The sequence below is a fragment of the Mobula hypostoma genome, chromosome 4 (assembly GCF_963921235.1).
Source record: "Mobula hypostoma chromosome 4, sMobHyp1.1, whole genome shotgun sequence".
Classification (NCBI taxonomy): Eukaryota; Metazoa; Chordata; class Chondrichthyes; order Myliobatiformes; family Myliobatidae; genus Mobula; species Mobula hypostoma.
The window spans coordinates 40,968,351-40,995,147 of record NC_086100.1 but is presented as its reverse complement, the minus strand read 5'-3'; the positions used below and the strand labels follow the sequence as shown (position 1 = coordinate 40,995,147).

General features: G+C 41.4%; 1 protein-coding gene across 2 annotated transcripts in view; it reads left to right on the top strand.

The window, feature by feature from the left end:
• Positions 1-26,797, top strand: part of LOC134345279 (chloride channel protein 2-like) — a 556,059-nt gene that overhangs the window by 394,151 nt on the left and 135,111 nt on the right. For both annotated transcript variants that reach the window (XM_063045696.1, XM_063045695.1), the window contains exons 14-15: positions 13,028-13,138; positions 13,253-13,466. In XM_063045696.1, coding sequence (XP_062901766.1) covers positions 13,028-13,138; positions 13,253-13,466 — 325 coding nt within the window. The remainder of the gene's footprint in view (positions 1-13,027; positions 13,139-13,252; positions 13,467-26,797) is intronic.

Sequence of the window (26,797 nt, the reverse complement as noted above, 5' to 3'; positions counted from 1 at the left end):
AACTGAACCTCTTGACCTGTCTGCATGCTTTCATGCATTGAGTTGCTGCCACATGATTGGCTGATTAGATATTTGCATTAACCATGAACAAGCAGGCGTACAAGTATACCTAATAAGATGGCCACTGAGTGTATGATACTTGAATTAGAAGTTGGCTAAATGGTAAAGCATGGAACAGTACATCACAAGAACAGGCCCTTTTGCCCACAATGCCTGTTCAGAACTATGTTAAACTAAATCTCTTCTGGCTGCAAATGATCAATTTCTCATCTCTTCATATTCGTGTATCTATCTAAAAGCTTCATGAATGTCACTATAACATGTGTCTCCACTGCTACCCCCAGTAGCCTATTCCAGGCTTCTGCCACTTTTTGTGTTTAAAAAAAAAAAATTGCTCCTTTAAATTTCTCCCCATCACCCGAGATTCATATCCTCTAGTATTTGACATTTCTACCCAAGGATAATGATTCTGACAGTCTACCCTATCAATGCCTGTCACAATTTAATAAACTTCTATCAGGTCTCTCCTCAGCCTCTTGAAGCTCCACAGCAGGGGTTCCCAACCTTTGTTATGCCATGAACCAATGCCATTAAGCAAGGGGTCTGTGGACCCCAGGTTGGAAACCCCTGCTCTAGAAAAGATACTCCAGGTTTTACAACCTCTCCTTGTCGCTTATAATCTCTGATTCATGCTGCATCCTAATGACCTTACTTTGTACCCTTTCCAAAGACTCCAGATCCTGTAATGAGATGACCAGAGTTGCACACAATACCACAATACTGCAAAATTACTTCCTTATCCTTATGCTCAGTGCCCCAACCATCAAAGGCAAGCATGGCATACACCTTCTTTTCCACTCTATGTTCAAGGAGCTATGGACTTGGACCTCATGATCTTTTTGTATGTCAATGCTGTAAAGAGTCCTCCATTAACTGCATATTTTTCCTTTACATTTGACCTCCCAAAGTGCAACTTTGCTCAGATTAGACCATATCTGTAAGTGACCTATTTTTCCTGTATACTTTAATAAACTGCTTCACTGTCCACAGCTCCCCAAATCCTTGTGCCAGCTGCAAGCTCCACCAAACTCTCTTTTATCTGATGGTTAAACTCTTACCGATTTGGAAAACTTGTCTCTTCAATGTTTTCTTAAGAATTTGGTTATGTTGTTAGACTCTGGGTATCATGGGAAGTTCACAGGATGGTTGATGTTGCTGCATCTCATAAACTGTTCAAACAGGACACGTCATGAATAGAGGCCCACTGTTTGACACCTATTCTTCACATTGCCTGCCTTGCCAGCTGTGCACACCCTCTGTAGGTATATAGGATAGAAGTGGCCCTGAGAGTCTTTGACAATGACTCCACCTTTCATAAAGTCAAACCTGGGCAAGGATACATCCAACCTCAGATGATGAATCGGTGCTGCTTCATGACATTTGGGAGATACATTGATAGCAATAGCACAGAATATACTCTGTCACTGTCAACTGACACTGACTGGGCTGGAATTCAGCATGTTGGAAAACCTGCTTTACCTTGTTCTCTCCAGTTAGAGTCATAGAAAACTATAGCAGTTTCTAACTGAATCACAACACTCTCATTGGGACTTCTATGTACTGATTAAGGAAACTTTTCTGAACACATTTGACAAACGGTATTCACCTAGCCCTTTTACAGTATGGGAATCCCAGACAATATGTGGAAAGATAAAATCACCTACTAGCACAACCTTATGTTTCTTGCAACAGTCTGCGATCTCTCTACGAATTTCTTCCTCTAAATCCTGAGGACTGTTGAGTAGTCTATAATATAGCCCTATTAACGTGGTCATATCTTCCTTATTCCTCAGTTCCACCCATATGTCCTCACTAGACGATTTCTCCCATATATCCTGACTGGCCAATGCCATGAAATTTTCCTTGACTAGTAATACCACCCCTCGTCCTTTAATCCCTCACACCTAAAGCAATGGAACAGAGTTTATTTGTGGCAGATTCATCTGCTCGTGGTTCTGCTGGTAGAAGTAATTTCCGTGCAGTTCTGTGGCAATGAAGTGTTCTCCTTTTGGCTTCCTTCATGTAACTGACCGATTCTCCTCTTCTTTTACACCTCAAGCTGAAGTTGTAACCATGCTATTTCAAATGGTTTATTCTGGAGTTTCTGGACGACCAGATTAGTTAGGTTTTGAAGCTGACAGGGTGGCCATTTAATACTTTATCATATGTCTGCACATTCTTGACAGACAGTAATCCTCAACTTCAAGAGCATTATCCACAAAGAACATTTCCAGTTGTCTATGCTGCAAAGTGTGCTTGCTTGTAGATGCCTAGCCTGCCTGCATCATCTGTGCCAAGCCATTTAGTCCTACTTCACTGTGCACAGAGCTTCCGTCCCTATGCTTGCTCCTCATGACCGCTGCTGTTTTAACATGGCATTGCTTACTCTGACTTATCCACTCAGCATGCCTGCAGGAGAATCTACACACCTTGTCCAACTTTACACCCCTCAGCATAGGGTCTTGAGATCCTGTCTTGAGGCTACTGATCTGCAGTGCTGAATAGGTGCTTGTAAGTTTATTCAAAGTTCAAAGTAAATCTATTATCAAAGTGCATGCAGTATGTGTCACCATATACAACCCTGAGATTCATTTTCTTGTGGGCATACAAATAAATATCAAAAAAATGAGATGAAAAGTCCTTGAAAGTGAGTCCAAAGGTTGTGGGAATATTTCAGTGATGGGGCATGTGAATGTGAATGAAGTTATCCCCACTGGTTCACAAGCCTGATGGTTGAGGTATAATCACTGTGTTCCTAGACCTGGTGGTATGAACACTGATGCTCCTGTACCACCTTGGCAGCAACGAGAAGAGAGCATGACCTGGATGGTGGGGTCCCTGATGATGGATGCTGCTTTCCTGTGACAGTGCTCCCTGTAGATGTGCTGATTGGTGGGGAGGTCTTTGCCCTTGATAGACTGGGCAGTAGCCGCTGCTTTTTGTGGGATTTTCCATTCAATGGTATTGCCCGGCTGTATTGCCAGTCAATATACTCTCCACCACACAACTATAGAAGTTTGTCAAAGCTTTTGATCTTTGCAATCTCTTAAGGAAGTAGAGGCATTGCTGTGCTTTAAAGTGCTACAGCACTACAGAAGCAGGTTGTAGTTGTGATGAAAAACCAAGTTATCAGAAGATTGATGCAAATGAGAGAGGTAAGGGAGAAGCATTCAAAATGTTAATGAGAGACGAGAGAGATTAATGAAAAGAGACACAGTTCTGAGTATTGACAGACTGGTTGCTTTGAACTTGAACTGTTTGAAGTTTGATGGACAGGCGATACCCCAGCAGGGGGATAAAAGGAACAGGTTCGCTAAGGCAAGACAGTCACCACGAGATAACGAGACCCTGGAAGTGCGGTGTGCCCCCACAAGTTGGTGGGAGTTTGGAGGTCTGGTCGCGGGACCGACCATAGATGCACAGGGTGAAAAGATACGATCGGCGGGAACCTGGTGTGTGTGTCCGCCCTTGCCTGGGTGCCGGGTTCTCCACGGAAGAACGAACGTATCCGGAACGGAGGGGTCATAGTTGGTGACCTCAGAAGACATTAAAAGGGCTCGCGCCGAAAGCTAACTGCGAGGAACATCAAAGGTCTGCGAATCGAAATTTGCATTCGCTCGCGCGCTCTCTCTCTCTCTCTCTCTCTCTCTCTCTCTCCAACGGCACAACAGCGATTACTGCGAACTGTACTCAGCTGAACTGAACTCTGCGTCACTTGAGACTGATCATTTTACCCCTAGACTGCGATAGAGCTTGATTGATTCCTATTATCCTAGTTCTGTGAACATGCGTGCTTTATCATTGCTAACCTGTTGCATTTATAACCTTACGATTAGAGTACTGTGTTACTTATTTCTTTAATAAAACTTTCTTAGTTCCAGTAATCCAGACTCCAACTAAGTGGTCCATTTCTGCTGGTTTGGCAACCCAGTTACGGGGTACGTAACAGTATATTTGGTGTTCTGTGAACACAACACTGTAGTGCTATCTATAATAATCTCTTGGAGTTTGAAAACATAGATGGGAAATTTACTGAAGCCCAGTAACAATTAGTATGTGCCCACATCATGTGTATGAAGAAACCATTGCATTAGACACCAAGGACTTCTGTATACCATATGCAAGTGAGTAAATGTGCAGAAGTATACAGCGACTTGGTGAGTGAATGCAGACATCTCACCTCTCCCGGAAGTTCTGGGGTCTCTCGCATATTAATAGTGGCTCCCTGATGCCCGCAAATTATATACAATATCACGGAAATCAATTTTTTTGAGAGTGAGCAAACGAGAGAAAGCAAGAGAGAGCAAGAGCAAGCAAGCAAGAGAGCACGAGAGAAAGAGAGAGAGCGTGCCATGGCAGAGTGTTCCAAAAAAAGAAAATATAAAACATACGTCACCCCAGACTACACTAAAGTGTACCCCTGCCTAATAGGGGTCAAAATAATGACAGTGTTGCTCGCTGCGGTGTTTGCAACAGTGACTTTTCTATTGCCCATGGTGGGTTAAGACTGTAAAAGACATGCTGAGGTAAGTTTAACAGGTGTCATTCATTCATTAGCATAGCTAACGTTATTTAAACTAGCTGGCTAGTTGCTAAGGAGCTACTCTATTGCAGACATACCACCTCGCCCGGAAGTTCTGAGAGTCTCCCGCACATTGATGGTGCTACCTCCCTGAAGTGAGTTTTTGCAGGGTGGGATGTCTGGTGAATGTGCTATGCTAGACTCTGTTGGACTGTGAATATGTAGAGAAGTGCACAGGAAGTCAGTTGCAGCATAACTAAATTGCTTTTCTCCACTTCCTAATGTTGGTGTCAGTTCAGAAATTTGAGCAGCAGTTATGCACATGAGTAAGCTCTGACCAGATCCCTGCATGTAAAGCTATTTTGATAGATTACGGGACATCCTGGGCACTCCTGGAGCAACGTGGCATTTCTAGTACTGCGGACTTCCTTGTAAATGTCTGAATTAGTTGTCTTTATCCTTTGGCTCACACTGCTCCCTACTACTAGACCATCAGCCACGTGACTGACTGACAGTGGTTGGTGAGATGTTGGAATCCATTATTAAGGATGAGGTTTCAGGATACTTGGAGGCACAAGATAAAACAGGCCAATGTCAACATGATTTCCTTCAGGGAAAATCTTGCCTGGCAAGCCTGGTGAAGTTCTTTGTGGAAGTAACAGGGTGGATGGACAAAGGAGAATTGGTGGATGTTGTTTATTTGGATTTTCAGAAGGCCTTTGACAAGGTGCTGCACATAAGGCCACTAGCCAAGATAAGAACCTGTGGTATTACAGGAAAAGTACTAGCATGTATAGAAGGCAGGAGGCAGAGAGTGGGAATAAAGGAGCCTTTCTTGGTTGGCAGCTGGTGACTAATAGTTTCTGCAGAGCTCAGTATTAGGACCAATACTTTTCATGGTATATGTCAAATGATTTGGATGATGGAATTATGGCTAAGGTTGCAGACAATACAAAGATAGGTCTAATGACAATGGTCACCCCTGCAGAGGTAGTCACAAATAGTGCAGGTATGCATATGCAGTGGAGCTTATTGTTCGTTGCGAGCGTGGAGATAAGGTGCCTTCATTTGTTGAAGTTATACAAATAATAGTTATATATTTAAATGTGCAGTTCCTTACATCCATTACAGTATTAGTTTGACGCACCTCTTCTGCTCTAAGGGAACATTTCTTATCCACAACAAGAAATCACGGTTGTGCTCATCATCAAAGCAAATGGGCTGGAGTACTTGTGTAGCATGCCTGCAATTTCCTGATATCAGTGCCCTGCATGTGAGGCCCCTCATCAAAAGTATAAACTCGTGAAATCTGCCTTTGCGTCACTTTGTGAGTAATCTTTCACTTGCTAAGTCTATGTAAATTCACCTTGTGTAATCGCCATCATTTTGATACACCAAGGCATTCCACAGGAACGTTCAATTGTCAGCAAATTTTAGAATTTGCTTTCAATCCTCTTCTGCAGTATGTCAATAGGCAGAGGCAGGTATTCATCAAAGAAACATTTTCAGACATTGCCTCACAGTGATGTTTTCAATTTACAACTGTTTTCTTATTTAATTGTAATGCAGCTTTACCTTTCTATTATTAAAAGATTTTTGTTCAAAAATACAAATAAATATTACTGTTTCAATTTACTTTATCCATCAATTCCTTCAGAGAGATCTAATATTTCTGAGCTGTGACTTTTTTATCTGAAGTTGCACAATCTTTTACACATCAATCTTCCAAAGCTCAGTTATTCATCACTGTAGGCATATTTTCTATAGTTAACTCCATCATTGCCTTGACTTTTCTGCTAGTCAACTATTTTACATACCTTATTCTTCTATTAAACTTCAGTCAACTTACTGTCTCCTACTTCACTTTTTCTGTGTTTAAAAGTTTTGTCCACAAAAACCTTTATATTGATAAAATCAGTTCAATTGTAATCCAGTGTAATCACGCTCAGATTATGGAGAGGTGATGATTTCCTTTAAGTCTCTGTTGTCCCAGCTGAAATCTTCATGTAGTTTTGCTACACTTGGGCAAGTTCACAAAATTGGACAGAAGGAGGGACTGGTTGGAGGTAGATATATTAGGGAAATTTAATAAACTCTTAGATAGGCACATGGATGATAGAAAAGTGGAAGATACTGTCTTGGTCCCTTAGCTGGATGGTGAGATGCTATCAAAGAATTATTGGCAATTTGTTTTATTGTGTGATATAAACTGTGTGCCCTGCAGCCGGTCTACAGGATACAAAAGCAAAAAATAGTCAATCATGTTACCCATCAGCAATTTTTTCCCATCAACGTCCTTGAAATCAGCAGGTGAAATCTTATCAGATTCATCACTGTTCCATCCTTCTCTCCATCAGTAACAAAATGATGGAAATTACTAGTAAGCAGCATCTACTCACCAAACTCTTGCTCACTGACACTTAAGTTATGCCAAGACCATTTGGCTCCAGATATCATCACTACCATGGTGTAATGAGCTCTCCAGGCCTGTGTGGGTCACTGGAGAACATTGAGCGCTGAGGTTTCAGAGCAATTGAATTGGTCAATTGTTGTTTAACAAGAGTCATCAATCGCTTGTGTTTTTCTCGAGTGGCTTGCTGTTTGTAATGTGGTCTCCCGGTGCTCTCTGTTTAATCCTCTTAAGTTTATTTTGATTGGCTCAGTGACTCCTTGTTACTTGTATTATTTAAGTGGATTCCTGATAAACACTAATCGCGGGGTCCTAGTTTTGAGAATGTTAATTCTCATTGTGTCTCTCGGCTGAGCCACCAATGTTATTTTGCTATTATTATGAATAAATTCTAGTTGACATCTCTACATCAGAGTCTATCTTTCCTCTGCACTTGGATTTCAATATTGCCAATGCACATCGTCCAAACACCAACCAAAGAGCTGAATTTCCAAGAGACTGCCATTTGCTGCTGATAGAGAGAAGGCTGATTGGATGAGTCCTTGTGAACAGAAGAGTGTTGATACAGGGTATTAGTGACGTTATCATAATTGTAAAAATTAGATGATTGGGTTCCTTGTGATTGGAGATGGGGTTGCCTAGAAATTGTATCATGAATGTTGCTTACCACTTTGCCTATGCCTGAATATAGCAGGAACCAATTAATTATCTCAACTCCAAATTAAACTGTGAATACATTTTTGACATTTTTTGGCATGCTAGAAGGAAGATACTCACAAAGTATTTGAAAATTATTGGACCATGCTGCTGCCCAAAGCAACTCTTGTAACAATATCTTGGGACTGACACAACAGACCAAAAGCCACAAACGTTTTGTGTTTGAGTTGTGACTACTACCAGTGGAAAGTTTTCCACTTTGATTCTTACTGGCTTCAATGTAATTAGGACTCCTTGACACCAGACTCAAATGGGACTGTATTGTAAAGGATATGCTCTCTCTCTTTATCCCTGGAATTTAGCTCTTAAATCCATGTTTGGATCCAAGCATGGCTGTGAAGCTTTCTACACTGGGGAGGAAACCAAATTTCTTAATAAAATGCATAAATGATAAATCAGAATTTTAATCTTGTTTACCTTTAAGGAATCATTAGAGGAAACTTCCATATCAGATGAAGCACAGTAAATGCAAAACAAATCGTGATTTCACTGTTCCGTTCCCCCACCCACTGCCACCACTTCCCCGGTATATCTGTAATTTTACTTCATATTTTTGCACACATCTTTTTACCCATAAAATTACATCTTAATTAGCAATCTTGTCGTGAGAGGCCCCTTGGGTAAGAGTGACCATAATATGGTGGAATTCTTCATTAAGATGGAGAGTGAGATAGTTAATTCAGAAACAAAGGTTCTGAATTTAAAGAGGGGTAACTTCGAAGGTATGAGACGTGAATTAGCTAAGATAGACTGGCAAATGACACTTAAAGGATTGACGGTGGATATGCAATGGCAAGCATTTAAAGGTTGCATGGATGAACTACAACAATTGTTCATCCCAGTTTGGCAAAAGAATAAATCAAGGAAGGTAGTGCACCCGTGGCTGACAAGAGAAATTAGGGATAGTACCAATTCCAAAGAAGTAGCATACAAATTAGCCAGAGAAAGTGGCTCACCTGAGGACTGGGAGGAATTCAGAGTTCAGCAGAGGAGGACAAAGGGATTAATTAGGAAGGGGCAAAAAGATTATGAGAGAAAGCTGGCAGGGAACATAAAAACTGACTGTAAAAGCTTTTATAGATATATAAAAAGGAAAAGACTGGTAAAGACAAATGTAGGTCCCCTGCAGACAGAAACAGGTGAATTGATTATGGGGAGCAAGGACATGGCAGACCAATTGAATAATTACTTTGGTTCTGTCTTCACTAAAGAGGACATAAATAATCTTCCAGAAATAGTAGGGGACAGAGGGTCCAGTGAGATGGAGGAACTGAGCGAAATACATGTTAGTAGGGAAGTGGTGTTAGGTAAATTGAAGGGATTGAAGGCAGATAAATCCCCAGGGCTAGATGGTCTGCATCCTAGAGTGCTTAAGGAAGTAGCCCAAGAAATAGTGGATGCATTAGTGATAATTTTTCAAAACTCGTTAGATTCTGGACTAGTTCCTGAGGATTGGAGGGTGGCTAATGTAACTCCACTTTTTAAAACAGGAGGGAGAGAGAAACCGGGGAATTATAGACCGGTTAGCCTGACGTCGGTGGTGGGGAAACTGCTGGAGTCAGTTATCAAGGGTGTGATAACAGCACATTTGGAAAGCGGTGAAATGATCGGACAAAGTCAGCATGGATTTGTGAAAGGAAAATCATGTCTGACGAATCTCATAGAATTTTTTGAGGATGTAACTAGTAGAGTGGATAGGGGAGAACCAGTGGATGTGGTATATTTGGATTTTCAAAAGGCTTTTGACAAGGTCCCACACAGGAGATTAGTGTGCAAACTTAAAGCACACGGTATTGGGGGTAAGGTATTGGTGTGGGTGGAGAATTGGTTAGCAGACAGGAAGCAAAGAGTGGGAATAAACGGGACCTTTTCAGAATGGCAGGCAGTGACCAGTGGGGTACCACAAGGCTCAGTGCTGGGACCCCAGTTGTTTACAATATATATTAATGACTTGGATGAGGGAATTAAATGCAGCATCTCCAAGTTTGCAGATGACACGAAGCTGGGTGGCAGTGTTAGCTGTGAGGAGGATGCTAAGAGGATGCAGGGTGACTTAGATAGGTTGGGTGAGTGGGCAAATTCATGGCAGATGCAATTTAATGTGGATAAATGTGAAGTTATCCAATTTGGTGGCAAAAATAGGAAAACAGATTATTATCTGAATGGTGGCCGATTAGGAAAAGGGGAGGTGCAACGAGACCTGGGTGTCATTATACACCAGTCATTGAAAGTGGGCATGCAGGTAGAGCAGGCGGTGAAAAAGGCGAATGGTATGCTGGCATTTATAGCGAGAGGATTCGAGTACAGGAGCAGGGAGGTACTACTGCAGTTGTACAAGGCCTTGGTGAGACCACACCTGGAGTATTGTGTGCAGTTTTGGTCCCCTAATCTGAGGAAAGACATCCTTGCCATAGAGGGAGTACAAAGAAGGTTCACCAGATTGATTCCTGGGATGGCAGGACTTTCATATGAAGAAAGACTGGATGAACTGGGCTTGTACTCGTTGGAATTTAGAAGATTGAGGGGGGATCTGATTGAAACGTATAAGATCCTAAAGGAATTGGACAGGCTAGATGCAGGAAGATTGTTCCCGATGTTGGGGAAGTCCAGAACGAGGGGCCACAGTTTGAGGATAGAGGGGAAGCCTTTTAGGACCGAGATTAGGAAAAACTTCTTCACACAGAGAGTGGTGAATCTGTGGAATTCTCTGCCACAGGAAACAGTTGAGGCCAGTTCATTAGCTATATTTAAGAGGGAGTTAGATATGGCCCTTGTGGCTACAGGGGTCAGGGGGTATGGAGGGAAGGCTGGGGCGGGGTTCTGAGTTGGATGATCAGCCATGATCATAATAAATGGCGGTTCAGGCTCGAAGGGCCGAATGGCCTACTCCTGCACCTATTTTCTATGTTTCTATGTTAATCAACTACGGGGATGAAAGTGAACTTTCCTTTAGTTAGATCAATGAATATGGTACTTCTGCAAGTTTAGACAGGTGGAAAATGAAGTGTTATGACTTGGCCTTCCTATGGGTTGCAAATCTGTTGACTCTGGGAGAAAGAGAAACCTTGATAACTTGGTGATATGAATGACATTTTTTTCAACAATGCTTTGTGTAGATTGCAGATAAATCAGAGCCAAATGGAGATGAAGATTAAAGTGTGAATGTAGTCTTGTATCAGTCGCACCACAGATATCGCTTGAACTTCCAGCATAGTTTCACCTGTCCTTTGTGTAAATACAATATGCATTGCGCAGTGCTCTTTATGAGCAGCTTAACTAAAAATCTGAGCTCTAAGACCTATATCATAATATGCAGGTTGAGCTTTGAAAACCTGAGTCATTCCTGATCCATTGCCCAGATTTTACATTTCATTGGTTCACATCCTTGTTCTTGTGTGCTTCCTATGAATATCTTAGACTGGACCAAAGCATCGACTGTACTCTTTTCCTAGATGTTGCCTGGCTTGCTGAGTTCCTCCAGCATTTTCTGTGTGTTGCTCGGATTTCCAGCATCTGCAGATTTTCTCTTGTTTGTGATTAGACTGGATCTACTCTTGTTTATTCATTCCCAATCTTAGTTCATAATTCTCTATTGATGCTATTTTACTGATGACTTTTTAGCCCCTTGCAACCTATTATTTCTTTATTGATCACTGGCATTAGTTTCATTCTTTCTGTTTGTAGATATATACATACCAATTACTTTAAGTCCATACAGCTTATTCAGCTGGTACCTTTAGTTAAAGGTTGCAGAATAAAAATAATCAACATGGAACAGGCACTAGGAAAGAGCAAAATCAATCAGAGCTGCAGTTAAGATTACTGAAGAAAAAAACAGCCACTGACAGAAGTGCGAAGTCAGCATGCGTGAGAAAGCTTGTCATCAGTGAATAACTTTTCATTGCGACGGGAGTAGAAACGCTTTCCTTGGCTATTCTTGGTTTTTGCTGTATGAAGGACATTCCCTTTATTCTCTCCATTTCTCCCCTTCCCCTTCCCCTGACTTAGCACATGCAGGTTTTCTCAGTTTCCAATACCAATGAAGAATCACTGACCTGAAACATTAACTGCTTTTTTCCCCACATGTGTTGTCTGACCTATTGATTATTTACAGTATTTTCTGTTTTTAGTTTACTCTAATAGACTGCTGTCTGTTTTGGATGGATTGTAAATAAGATCCAAGGGAAATTCCAGATCTTACATCTGATCTGAGTCACAAGGAATCTGGGGTATTTGGTTAAGCATTGAGTGATATTATAACAGAACCTTCCAAGTGCATATATCTCATGCAAGCTAAAACCAGTAAACCTAGGGTACACTTAGAAAATACAGATGATTATAATACTTCTGAATTATATATTGGCTGCATAAAATTGTCTTAACTTGAAAAAACTAAAGAGGATTTAAGAGAGCATTTGACATTACCACACTCTGCTCCCAGCATATGAAGGGAAGATGGTACTCTTCACATTCTGTCTCTCAATGTGGCACATTAAAGCCCCAGGAACCACAGTAGGTTAATTTTGAAACATTGACATTTTTCAGTGTAAGAAATTGAGGGAAAACAGTTTCTGAACAAAATATGGAATTCAAGTGCTAGATTTGAGTGATTTTGTTGATATTTATAACCTTAGTATATTCACTGATTTTGTTCTAATCTGGTATAAATTTCTTTTGCTACCATTTAAATTTAGATATGTGAATGTAAAGGAATACTTTAATGTCCTTTGTATAGCCACTCTGATACTAAGACCACTGTGCTGCTCCAAAGAGCGCTATATGAGGTCATTCTTACCCTCAGCCATTTGGCTCTATAATGAGTCAACCTATAACTGGGGAAATGATGACCCCCTCCTGTTAGACTGTGGTAACTATCTTGTATTCTTTCTACTTCTCTTCTAATATTTATATCAGTGCACTTGTAATGCTGCTGTGCCACTGTCATTTCATTTGGGATCACTAAAGTTATATCTATCTATTTTGTTCTGACCTGGTATAACTTTCCTCTTATTATTATGCTACCATTTTAGTTCAGATATGATTACTGTGAATGTAAAGGAATACTTCAATGTGCTTTGTACTTTGGATTTGTAAAAGCAAGATTGTTAATTCAGAAATTTAATGGACTAATTAAATAGAGAACCATTGACTTGCTGCCATCTTTGCACAGTAATTGTATTCAAAAAGTGTTGAAAAATTTGGTGCATACAGAAGAGGCAAATCTTCATGTATATAAACAAACGGACATGTTTTGTTTAGGTAGTGAAATCTGACTGCTTTATTTGATTCAAGCTTTCAAGTCTTGGCTTCTTTTCCAGGAGCTGCATTTGGTCGCCTTGTTGGAGAGAGCATGGCAGCCTGGTTTCCTGATGGTATCCATGCAGATGGTAGTACTTATCGTATTGTGCCAGGTGGATACGCTGTTGTAGGTAAGACTTTTTCTGTCTACAATAATTATTTTTGGCCACAACGGAAAAATAAATAAATGCAGTGTACGCCAAGTTCACCAGTCAGGTGCTTCATTCACCGATTTTTCTCCCCAGGTGCGGCAGCGCTGTCAGGTGCAGTGACCCACACGATTTCCACCTCAGTCATTGTTTTCGAGCTCACGGGTCAGATATCCCACATTCTGCCAGTTATGATAGCCGTCATCCTGGCCAATGCTGTTTCCCAAAGCCTGCAGCCCTCCGTCTATGACAGCATCATTCGCATCAAGAAGCTTCCATACCTTCCTGAGCTCGGCTGGGGGCACCTTGAGTGAGTAGTTTGATCAGTTACTCCTCTTGAAAGGGATTGGTTACATCAAGGATGTTAAAGCTTTAAAGAGTTGATATTTTCATTGTAGATTATGTGAAATATTTTGGCAAGTTAACTGATGGTTGGCACCCATTGGCACCCTGACCTCACTGTTTTCAAATGCTAGACAAGGATCACTAGAAATTCTGATTTTGAAAGATGGAATGAAGGCATTTGGAAGGATGTAAAGGGGCTGCCAACTTTGTATCATGGTTGGAAGAACTGAGAACCTTGCCAGCATTTAATATTAGAGCTTGATTCCTCTTTAGTATATTTTGAGGCAAAACCCAATTCATGAATTGGAGACACCAGACGCTGAAGGTACTATAGTCCAGAGCAAAAAAAAAACAAACTGCTGGAAGAAGGAAGAACCCAGCAGGTGAAGCAGCATCTGTGGAAAGAATGGAAATGTCCACATTTCAAGCTGAGGCCCTGCATCAGAACAAAGGGATGCAGGGTCTTGATCAAAACATTGACAATTCCTTTCCCTCCATATATATACTTCTCAACACTGAGTTCTTGCTGCAGTGCTTTTTTTGTTCTGTCTTGTAAACTGAGCATTAAAATCATATTTGAACAAAGGTGCAAAGAGAACTGATGAAACCAAGTGAGCACTGGTGATTAGACTATAGCTGACAATCACTTTTTTGCTTGACGAACAGAATCGCATGAAAAAGCTTAAATCTGCCTGTTTTTGGTTGTGTACATGTCCTTTATGTGACAGAGCAAACGTGTGTTTATGCTTCTAATATTCTATTTTTCATATCTTTTCAATGATCATTGACGGTTTTGCTGCTATGACCTGCTTTCTCACCCACATACACATATCTAAGGATCAAAAATCTGAGGTACAGTGGGACTTGGGAGTCCTCATGCAGGATTCCCTGAAAGTTAATTGCAGGTTCAGCTGGTGGTGAGGAAGGCAAATGCAATGTTAGCATTTATTTGAGAGGACTAGAATATAAAAACAAGGATGTAATACTGAAGCTTTTAAAGGCACTGGCGATGCCTCACTTGGAGTATTGTGAGCAGTTTTAGGCCTCTTATCTAAGAAAGGAAGTGCTTTCATTGGAGAGGGTTCAAAAGAGGTTCAAAAAGGATTCTGGGATTGAAAGGCTTATCATATGAGGACCATTTGGTGGCTCTGCACCTGTATTTACTGGAATTCAGAAGAATGAGTGGTGACCTTATTGAACCTATCAAATGTTGAAAGGCTTCAATAGAATGGATGTGGAGAGGATGTTTCTTATGGCAGGGGGAGTTTAGGACCAGAGGCCACATCAACAAAATAGAGGGATATCCATTCAGAATGGAGATGAGGAAGAACTTCTTTAACCAGAGGGTGGTGAATCTGTGGAATTTGTTGCCACAGATGGCTTTAGAGGTCTGGTCAATGAGTGTATTTAAGGCAGAAGTTGATAGACTCTTGATTCATCGGGGTGTGAAAGGTTACAGGGAGAAGGTGGGGGAGTGGGGTTGAGAGGGAAATGGATCAGCAATGATCAAATAGAGCAGACTCGATGGGCTGAATGGCCTAATTCTGCTGCAACGTCTTATCGTCTTAAGCTCAGTGACAATGACTCTATCTTATATTTGCCTATAATTCTCTCTACTGTTGTATTCCGCCTTTAAAAAATAATTCCTATTGCTGTATCTCCTTTGTCATTGATCATCCAGTTTAAGTCATATTGCAAAATATTTTTCAAGTTTCAATATTTTTCCACAGTTTGATTAATTCAACATGTGCATTTTCTCTTGATTTTCCAAGATCATGAATCCTTTTCTCATTTCTGCTGATGCCTGTGATACTCTTACCCTCACTGCAGTCTATTTCCCTTTTGCAACTTTGTGTTGTTGATAATTTATTTAATATCTGACAGCCTTGCAATTGAAATATTCTTTTCATGACTTTATTTTTAGTACTTTAGGTGGTAGAATATTGCAAAATATTGATCAAATTGTTATTCTTTCCAATTTAATGATGGTGAAGAAGAAGACTATTTGGCCCAATGAGTCGTGCCAACTCCCCAGTAAAACAAGTCCCATCAATCCTACTCTTTATTTTTCTGTGGCCCTTCGCATTATTTTCTAGCTCCCCTTTAAATTTTTCTCCTACATACCTGTAATAATTGGTAATATTCAGTAACCAATTAACTTAACAGCATGTGAAAGGAAATCAGAGTACATGAAGAAAATCCACGTTACCACGGAGACCATACAATCTCCACACAGAGCTCTGGTCTGAACCCAGGTCATTGGAAGCCATAAACACTGACTATTGCACCAGTCTGCATCAGTGATCCCTTTTAGAAGTTTGCATCTATGAATGTCTGTTGTGTCATGGTCTTCTCAAGATAAAGTACCTCAACATTACTGTTATTGGTAACATTATTAATGAATGCTCTTTAGATATATAAATAGACTAACTAGAACTATAATACCAAAGCAAATTAAATTGAGGGGACAAAAGTTAACAAAGAAACTTAATATTGAACAAGTCATTAGCAACTGAGCAACGAAGCAATTGTGTGATCTCCTCTAGTTCAATATGTGGCCTGGTCAGTGGTTCAAAATAATTCAGAATGATTTGAGTTTGATCCCAGGTTTGTGCTGGGTTAGCCAGTCATAACAAGGATGATACAGTACTGCAAATACTGAGAATGAATTGAGCATTGCAAAGCCAGAGGGGAAAAAAAAGTCACAGCTTGGTTCCCAACTCCTGCCTCTTTCAATAATCCCTGTTTTATCATGCGGCAAATGGACAAAATAGTTTGCGACCGTGACGCCCAGTTAGATGAAGCACCTCTTGGCATGCACTGACGAGACTTGCCCTTGAAGAGGTTACTGAGGGGCTATTAGCAGTGTGGAGCATGGCCTGTAATGCAACAGTACATTAATTTATCAGTACAAAATATTGTTAGCCAGCAATATTGAGATTAAATGAAGAATTACTGGACTTTATGATATAAATGTATAGTTGATGTTTCAGAATAAAAGGAGAACGGTAATCTGGTGGCTACATTTCTACTTTAATTATGATCTTTCATGATACTCAAGCTTTAGATCTTTACTGAACTAGTTTGCTGGAAAAGTCGAAGATTAAAAATGTTCATGTTTCATACATTTTTATTGTGTTGAGTGAATTGTTTATACAATAGACTACTAATACGATTAGAATCTAATGTCTCTATAATATTTAATACCCAGCACTTGGAAAATGGGTGTTATCAAGCTCTGTGCAACATGTGATTAGGACCTCCCTTGTGAAACTGATTTACAGATTTGCAATTAGCACCATATGTGGATCCAAAACAAGAAAGGAAAGGTCTTAGTAGCAGGAGTAACACTATGCCAACACTAAAAGATTATAATTAATTAACTGCAGTTATTGTGGAGGAAGTTAATGTGGAGAAGAGATCACAAACTCAGCATTGTGGTTGGAAACTGTGCAGAAAGTGTAGATGAGTGCTTGAACATATTTTGGAAGGATTGTTGTTGATCCTGCTGGATCTCCATCTTGACTAAGGGCCAGAGGAGTAAAAGAAAAGACAAGGCAAACTGGCCAGAATAGGAATGTATACACTGTGATCGTCAATAAATCCTCACTCACCCTCTGATTAGTAATTGGAGCAGCTATGCCCACAATAAGGGAAGAGTGTGTACCATGTGTGGTACTTTCTTCTATGGCTGAAGAGCTATGACAACAAAGCATACAATTTATGAGAGAGTGGGCAAGTGAATGATTCAATCTTGACCAGACCTGGGGCAAATAAGCATCTTGCTATTATTGTGGATATTGATCTCTTGCTTTTGTATTTGATGACTTTCTGGACTCTCTAGGCATCTACCTCTTCTATGCTGGTCAACATGCCTTGTGTGTGTATGTGAAACTGAAACCCATTCCTGTGCGTGAAGCTGCTGTAAGTGCTCCACAATCTTCACCATCACTTTCATCAATAATGGTCCTATGATCAAAAAAGTTCAAAGTAATATTTATTATCGGAGTACGTACATGTTACCACATTTAACCCTGAGATTCTTTTTCCTGTGGGCATACTTAGCAAACCTATAGAACAGTAACTGTAAACAGGATCAATGAACAACAAACTGTGCAAATGAAAATATAAATAGCAATAAGTAACGAGCATGAAATAACAAGATAAAGAGTCTTTAAAGTCTTGGAACACCAGAAATAGAATGAGTGTCATTACCCCCTTTTATTCAAGAGCAAGAGCCTGATAGTTGAGGGGTAATAACTGTTCTTGAACCTGGTGGTGTAAGCCCTGATGGCAGCAGCGAGAAAAGAGCATGGCCTGGGTGGTGAGGAGTTTTGATGACGGATGCTGCTTTTCTATGGCAGCGTTTCATGTAGATGTGCTCAATGGTAGGGAGGGCTTTACCCATGATGTACTGGGCCAAATCCACTACCTTTTGTAGGATTTTCCACTCAACGGCATTGGTGTTCCCATACCAGATGGTAACGCAGCCAGTCAGCAGACTTTCCACCACTGCATCACTGCCCCTTTAAGAGTTACAGAGGGGGAGATATTCAAGCTGAGTATTTGCTGCATTGGAGCAAATTAAAATGGGTACTTCTTAAGCACCCAGGTCTTTGTAAAAGATCCGTGTGTGTGAAAATTCTGCTCAGAAGGTTGTATGGCAACTGACATGAGTCTCCATTTTAACAAATACTTATGATAGATTAGCAAATTCCAGTTTATAATCTTTACAAAATTAAATTACAAAAATAATGCACAGCAAGCTATTCAAGTACAGAGAAGAAATTAAGAACCTGGTGGCATGGTGCAAAGACAATAACCTATCCCTCAACGTCAGCAAGACGAAGGAATTGGTTGTTGACTTCAGAAGGAGTAGCAGACTGCACCACCCAATTTACATCGGTGGTGCGCAAGTAGAACAGGTCAAAAGCTTTAAGTTCCTCGGGGTCAATATCACAAATGACCTGACTTGGTCCAACCAAGCGGAGTTCACTGCCAAGAAGGCCCACCAGCGCCTTTACTTCCTGAGAAAACTAAAGAAATTTGGCCTGTCCCCTAAAACCCTCACTAATTTTTATAGGTGCACCGTGGAAAGCATTCTTCTAGGGTGCATCATGACCTGATATGGAAGTTGTCCTGTCCTAGACCGAAAGAAGCTGCAGAAGATCGTGAACACGGCGCAGCACATCACACAAACCAATCTTCCGTCCTTAGACTCACTTTACACCGCACGCTGTCGGAGCAGTGCTGCCAGGATAATCAAGGACACGACCCACCCAGCCAACACACGTTTCGTCCCTCTTCCCTCCTGGAGAAGGCTCAGGAGCTTGAAGACTCGTACGGCCAGATTTGGGAACAGCTTCTTTCCAACTGTGATAAGACTACTGAACGGATCCTGACCCGGATCTGGGCCATACCCGCCAAATATCCGGATCTGCTTCTCGGTTTTTTTGCACTACCTTACTTTCCATTTTTCTATGTTCTATTTATGATTTATAATTTAAATTTTTAATATTTACTATTTTTTACTATTTTTAATATTTAATATTTGTAATCCAGGGAGCAGGAAGCGGAGAATCAAATATCGCTGTGATGATTGTACGTTCTAGTATCAATTGTTTGACGACAATAAAGTATAAAGTAAAGTTAATCATTTCTATTCCTTTTAAACAAACTTGCACGGAAATCTTCTTGTAATTTTGTTCTCATCGCCTACAAGAACATAACGCAATTAAAAGACCAAAATTACCTTTTAAAAAATTTAGCAATGATCTTTATCCTAGCAGCTCTTCAAAAGAAATATTATAAATATAACTTCCAACAAACCTCTCAGGGTAGATTGCATCGTTTGTTCACTTTGAGTCTTAAGTAAAATCATTTGGCAGGTTGTAGATTCAGCTTTCAAACCTTCAGTGATCTATCACGTATCACATTTACTGCCACTTCAAATTGGTGCCTTACTAAGTGAACATCAGTTTTACTGAATAGTAACAGTGGGTGTTAATGGGACAATGTACAGATACTTGTGTTCCTCAAATACACATTAATTCACAGGAGAGTCCTTGGGGACTTGAGTGCTCTCTGATTGGTCTTTTCTCCTGATACAGCATCTCTGTGGTAGCCCACCCTTCACTGTTGTCACAGATACTGCAAGGGAAGGCACTACGGACTCAGTTTTCCAAATGGACCTTTTTTGTCCGGGAAAACAATGAGTGGAAATTTATTTTATCAGATCTCTGCTCACTTTTCCTCATGTACAATTTCCCAAGGCCTGAAGCAGTTGTCTGCCTTAAGAGCAATTATCAAATTTGATAGTAAGTTCGTTTCTAAATTACCTTCCATAATGATGTTCAGGACATTGTTTCTGCCTATAGGAAGGCAGTATCCATGGTTGTCCTGACATATTAGCATTATACAACATGGAAACAGCCCAACTGGCCCATTTGGGCCAGGATGCCCCATGCAAGCTTGTCCCATTTGCCAGCCTCAAGCCCATTACCTTCTAAACCCTTCCAATCCATGTACCTGTCCAAATGCCTTCTAAAAATTGTTATTGTACTTGCCTCAACCACTTCCTCTAGCTCATTCCACATACATACCACACCATGAAAAAAGCAATGTTTTCCCTCGTTCCTATTAAATCCTATTTGAATCTTTCTCTCTTATCTTAAACCTATGCCTTTGGATCTTGACTCCACAATCCTGGGAAAAAAGCTGAACATGCTCACCTTATCTTTGCTCCTCATGATTTTGTACATCTCTGTGAGATCAATCGTCAGGTTCCTACACTCCAAAGAATAAAGTACTAACCTATCCAATCTCTTCCTCAAGCTCAGTCCTTCAAGTCCTGGCCACGTCCTTGTAGGTCTTTTCTGCACACTTTCCAGTTCAATACCATCTTTCATATAGCAAGGCATCCAAAACTGAATACAATACAGCAGTGTCCTGTATAACCACGGTGACCTCCCAAATGCCGCCTCTCAGGAGGAATGGAATGACATTAAACAAATGTAGTTTTCTTTTCTCTCACATCTCTGATGTCTTAGTTTATTTTGCCACCAATATAACTGGCACCGTTTGTCTTTCTCAAAGTGATTTCCATCTGAGATATTTGAAAGAAGAAAAGCACCTCGGGAATCTGGTCAGATTGTGTGTGCGGTTCGATAGGGACCAGATCACTTACATCAGAAAGAGAGCAGCTTGGTGCAGCTGACAGAGCAAACCTGATTGAACTTCTGGCATGTTCCATGGTGTTAATGCTGATGCTTCCAATATTCTGCATAGTATTCAGTTTAGTGGAGCTGCATTAAAACCATGGTCAAAATCCAGCAAGACGTCAGCAGTACATTTAGCAGGTTCTGCCACATTAACATTGCCCAACCTAGAGAGCCTGGGTTCCCAACCTGGGGTCCCTCTGTTAATGGTCGGGGTCCATGGCGTAAAAAAGGTTGGGAACCCCTGCTGTCGATAACTGTTGTACATTGGTGTACCTTGTGATAATTTATTTCATACATTCTCAAACCTTCAGGGATATTTTGTTTTCTCCTGCCCCTGCCTGTTTTTCACTTCAGTTGCAAACATTGAATAAAAGCTATCATTTATCCCTCTTTAAAATTTACCCATTTTACCTTTAATTTATCTGAAGCCATGAATGTTCACAAAAAATTAGTGTAAGAGGGCATGTCCTGGGTGGTGAGGATCCTTAATGATGGACGCTGGCTTCCTAAGGCACTGCTCCTTGGAGTTGGCAAGTTCCAGCAGTGCTGGGTTAATGTCTAATGTCACATTCAGACTACACAATGAATGACTTGCTGCCATGGGCTTTCTCTGATTTTGCTGCGACACAATTGATGAACGATATTCAGGATAGAATTCGAGGTTAAAAGCTTTATGCTTTCTGTAAGTTTAAAAAAGTTCTTTCAGAAATAAAGGAGAACAATTAGCCAATAAATTGGTCTTTCTGCCACATTTTCAAATTATTATTTCTCCCAGACATAGTCAACGAAATGTTACATCATGATAATTTTACTACTCTGCCCATGAATTTAATAACATCGAATATTAAATATTAAAATTCAATCAAAATAAGCATCTCTGAGATATATTGACTGAAGGCAATATCTTCAGTTTATACACATACTGTATGTCAAAAAAAGCCTGTTTATGTTGTTAAAATATCACATTTAAGACTGTTAAAAACTGTACCCAGCCTTAAAAGCCAGGAAATTCCAAGTTTTGTCCATTACCCCAGTCTGCTTTAATGCCGATCTTTCCAAGAAAGCCAATACATCTTCTGCAATGGTTTCCCACCTCACTGCTTGACAATTCCAAGCTCACCTCAGGTCTAACCCAGGCTCATGGTCAGCCCTGATAATAAAACAGAAGTTGCTGGAAATGGTCAGCAGCATTTGTGAAAAGACTCTTCAACAGCGTTGGAATCTTCAATTTAAAATATTATCTCTGTTGATTTTTCCATTGCCTGACTTGCTGAATATTTCCAATATTTTCTATATTTAAGATTTATGGCATCGACACTTAATTTACTTCCAATTTCTGTACTCTTCTTTCTTCACAGTTCCCATCCTCCTCCTTTACATGTGTTTTGTTTTTAATAAACATTGATAACGTGCATTAACAGTTCTTCCTATCACTGGCTTCTGAACCATTGTGCATCCAATAGCATAGCCAGAAACAAATATCAAATACAGCTTCCACAAAAGGGTCCTCCAGCCAGCACTCTTCAAGGTTGCTCAAGCTGATCCAGGCATGTATTTCTATGACCCTGTACCATCAAACCAGCTCGTTTGCATCTTCATAGTGTTTATTGGTGTTCATTTTTTTCCAGGTTCACTACCGCTAATTAATCATATGTATTACTCCATTAGTTTTTGTGCCAGCCTTCAGGGTTCCATTCAATAAGCTTTGCAATTCACGAAGATCCGTACACCTGAAGCTTACCTGCTCTGCAATATTCATTCGTTTTGCTAGTGCATCAGTTCCAAAGCCTTCAACATAAGATATTATTCAGATGCAGGAAATCAGAAGTATCACATAAAAAATGCTGGAGCAACTTAGATTCAGGCAGCATGTATGCAAAGGAATAAACAGTCAAAGTTTCAGACAAGGCTCTTCATCAAGGTATGATGGAGGTTGTCCTGATGAAGGCTCTCGGCCCAAAACGCCAGCTGTTTATTCCTTTCCATTGATGCTGCCTGACCTGCTGTGTTCCTCCAGCATTTTGTATGTGTTATCCAAAGCCTTAATCTTGACAAGTTGCTTCTGAGGATATGTGATAGAACCGATATGGTTAGGAAATATCCCGTTTTGAGCAGTGTTTGGGAAGTGAATTTGGAAAGAGTTGTTGGCATTGTTTATAAAGTGTGAGGCTGAGATAGCAGAAGGGTTTGCTGCTAAATGTAAGGTGATAGGAAGAGAACGTAAAGGAGGTTGGGGTCGTGGAGCGTGGAGTTTCACATCAGTTCCATCACCTATCCTCTGGTGCTGGAGAAGTTGACTCCCATGCACCTCCACCCAACCTCCTTTATATGCCATCCCCATCACCTCACGTTCTGCAGCAGACTCTTTAGCTATCTCACCCCCACACCAACCTATGTCATGACTTCTTCCAAATTCACTTCCCAAAGCTCTACTCAAACCTATCACCAGGCCACACTTTACCCTCACTATGTTTCGTGTTTAATTGTCTTTGCCACCCTGAAGTACTGCAGTGTTTGTTATTAATTTTTTTGACATTGAGTTAGCTGTTTCTAATTAGGTTGGCAGCAGGCACTGCGCAATTTGCTTTGCTGTTCTTGGGTCATTAACCCTGATAATTATTCAGTGTGTCAGATTGGCGATATGTGTGTGGATATTAGTTAGCACAGAATTAAGCACAGTTATAGTTTTATAATCTGCTATCACTCTCTGTCAAGGTTCATGAAGGATCGATGGACAATTAGATGAGGTACTTGTACATGCCTGGTACAAACAGAAGTGCAGCCAGCAAGGAGCCAACAGCTGCAGGAAAGGAGGAAGCAATTAGTCAATGAATTAAAGAATAGAATTTTATAAAATGGATGCTAACTAATTCTGACAGCTGCAGAATGATAGGGGTGATAAGACGCTATTGTCTGCTGATTGCACACTTGCTTCTGAGTGCCGTTTGTGGCTTTCTGGGATATCTGCACTGACCTTAGAGGTCTCCAGGTTTGATCATGCAGGAGTGTCTGTGTGGTGGCATGAACTTGAGGTCCTTGCGCCATACGGACTACTTGGCTGCTATGAGATGAGTGCATAAGCTGGTGACGTTGAGTTCACTTTGACCATTAAAACCGAGAGGAACCATTGCAAACTCCCACAGCCCCCGATGATCCTGTGAATTCAGTCTCTGAGGCGGATGTGAAAGCATCCTTCTGGAGGGTGAACCCACAGAAAGCATCTAGATGGGGTACCTGGCCAAGTACAAAAGACCAGTGCTGATCAGCTGATCATCTGGCTGGAGTGTTCACTGAGATCATTAACCTCTCACTTTGGCAGTCTGAGGTACCCACCTACTTCAAACAGGAAACAACAGGAATTCTGCAGATGCTGGAAATTCAAGCAACACACATCAAAGTTGCTGGTGAACGCAGCAGGCCAGGCAGCATCTGTAGGAAGAGGTACAGTCGACGTTTCAGGCCGAGACCCTTCGTCAGGACCACTTCAAACAGGCTTCAGTTATACTGGTGCCTAAGAAGAACGTGATAATCTGCCTCAATAACTATTGTCTAGTAGCACTTACGTCCATAGTGATGAAGTGTTTTGAGAGGTTGGTGATGAAACGTGTCAACTACTGCCTGAGAAGCAACTTGGATCTGCTCCAAGTTGCCTACTGGACCAACAGGCCAATAGCAGATGCCAAATCATTAGCTCTTCACTCAACCCTGAAACATCTGGCAGCAAAAATGCATACACCTGGATGTTTTTTATTGACTACAGCTTGGCATTCAATACTGTCATCTCCTCAAAACTAATCAATAAGCTCCAAGACCTTTGGCCTCAATACCTTCTTGTGCAATTGGATCCTGGATTTCCTCACCTGCAGACCCCAGTCAGTTTGGTTTGGCAACAACATGTCCTCCACAATCTCCAACAACACAAGGGCACCACAAGGCTGAGTGCTTAGCCCCCTGCTCTGCTCACCTTATACTTATGACTGAGCAGCTAAGCACAACTTCAATGCCATATTTAACTTTGCTGATGACACCATTGTCATTGGCCGAATCAGTATATAATCTGGCTGAGTGGTGCCACAACAACAGCCTCTCACTCAATCTCAGTAAGACCAAGGAGCTGATTATTGATTCCAGGAGGTGAAAAACAGAGGCCCATGAGCCAGTCCTTATCGGGGGATCAGAGGTGGGGAGGGAGCAACTTTAAGTTCCTCAGTGTTATCATTTCAGAAGATTATCCTGGGCTCAGCAGCAAGTGGCCCCAGCATGCCACCACAGAGAAGATTGTACTGGTGACAACAGACTGGCAGAACATACGAAGGAGAGGCCTGCATACCCCAAAACAACTCAGTCTCCTCAGAAGGTAGAGGGGACTCTGGTCCTTCTCTTACACAGCCTCTGTGTTGGTTCTCCACTCATGTCTGTCATCCAGGTTCACCCCCAGGTACTTATAGGTCCTCACCATCAGTAGTAAGAGGGAGCAGTGCAGGCTTCGTCTCCTTTGCAGTTCAACATCAGTAAGACAGATGATTTACCTTGCACCATTTGACAAAGTCCTCCACCAGGGCCCTGTATTCATCCTCCTGTCCTCCCTTTATACACCCAACTATTGCTGAGTCATCAGAGAATTTCTGTAGATGACATGACTCAATGTTGTATCTAAAGACCGAGGTAGACAGGGTAAACAGGAAGGAAGCCAATACAGTCCTCTGTAGGGCCCCAGTGCTGCTTATAGCCATGTCTGACATACAGCTCTGAAGCTGCACGTACTGTGGTCTGCCAGTCAGGTTGTCCATTGTCCAGGATACAATGGTGCCAACCCGCATTGAACAGAGCTTTTCCCCCAGCAATGAGGGCTGTATGGTATTGGAGGCACTTGAAAAATCAAAACACATGATCCTCACAGTGCTGCCCTGCTTATCCAAATGGGAGCAGGCTCTGTTCAGCAGATAGATGACAGCGTTGTCGACTCCAATGTGCCCCGGGTGGGCAAACTGCAGGGGATCGAGGGCTGATCTGACCAGGGGTCGGAGGTCAGCCAGGACCAGCCTCTCTAGGGTATATATGATGTGTGAGGTCAGGACCACTGGACGGTAGTCATTCAAGACTTTTGTTTGGCCCTTCTTAGGTACTAGAATCACACATGATGCTTTTCTCACAGTCGGGACTCTTTCTAGGCTGAGACTCAGATTGAAAGTGGACTGGAGAACTATACACAACTGCTCAGCACGCTCCTTCAGGACCTTGGGGCTCACACCATCCGATCCCAATGCTTTGCTGTGTCTCAGTTTCCCCAGATCCCTTCTCACCTGCTCAGTAGTGAAGTTGAGTCCATGATAACTGGGGAATTGGTGGAAGGTGGGGATTGGGGGAGGTGAAGATCAGGACGATAACATTTGGGATGTGGAGGTGTGGATGGTAGGTGCAGGGGAAGGAGGTATGACACACCAAATCATCACAAATGCAGCAGTTGGCTTTAGAAGTCACATAATTAATTAAATGGAGATCACCACGTGCAGTCAAGGTGTTTCAATTGATTGTATTAAAAATATACCTGTATCTAGAAAGTCCAACTGCTGGTGACTCAGTATCCTGGCAAAAACTACACCATGAATACAAAAAAAACCACTCCAAACATCTCTGCAAAAAGGTTATTAAAAAGCATAAGTGGAAATGGAGACAAGAAAATTTCCAAGTCACTGAGTATCCCTTGGAGTACAGTTAAGTCAGTCATCAAGAAATGGAAACAATATGGCACAGCTGTAAATCTGTCTGGAGCAGACTGTCCTCAAAAACTGAGTGACCGTGCAAGGAGGGGATTAGTGAGGGAGGCCACCAAGAGACTTATGACAACTCTGGAGGAGTTACAAGCTTCAGTGTCTGAGATGGGAAAGACTGCATACAACTGTTGCCCGGGTTCTTCACCAGTCACAGCTTTATGGGAGAGCAAAGAGAAAGCCACTGAAGGGAAAAAATCTTCCATGAAATCTCAGCTAGAATTTGCCAGAAGGCATGTGGTAGACTCTGAAGTCAGCCGGAAGAAGGTCTGATGAAACCAAAATTGAGCTATTTGTTTATCAGA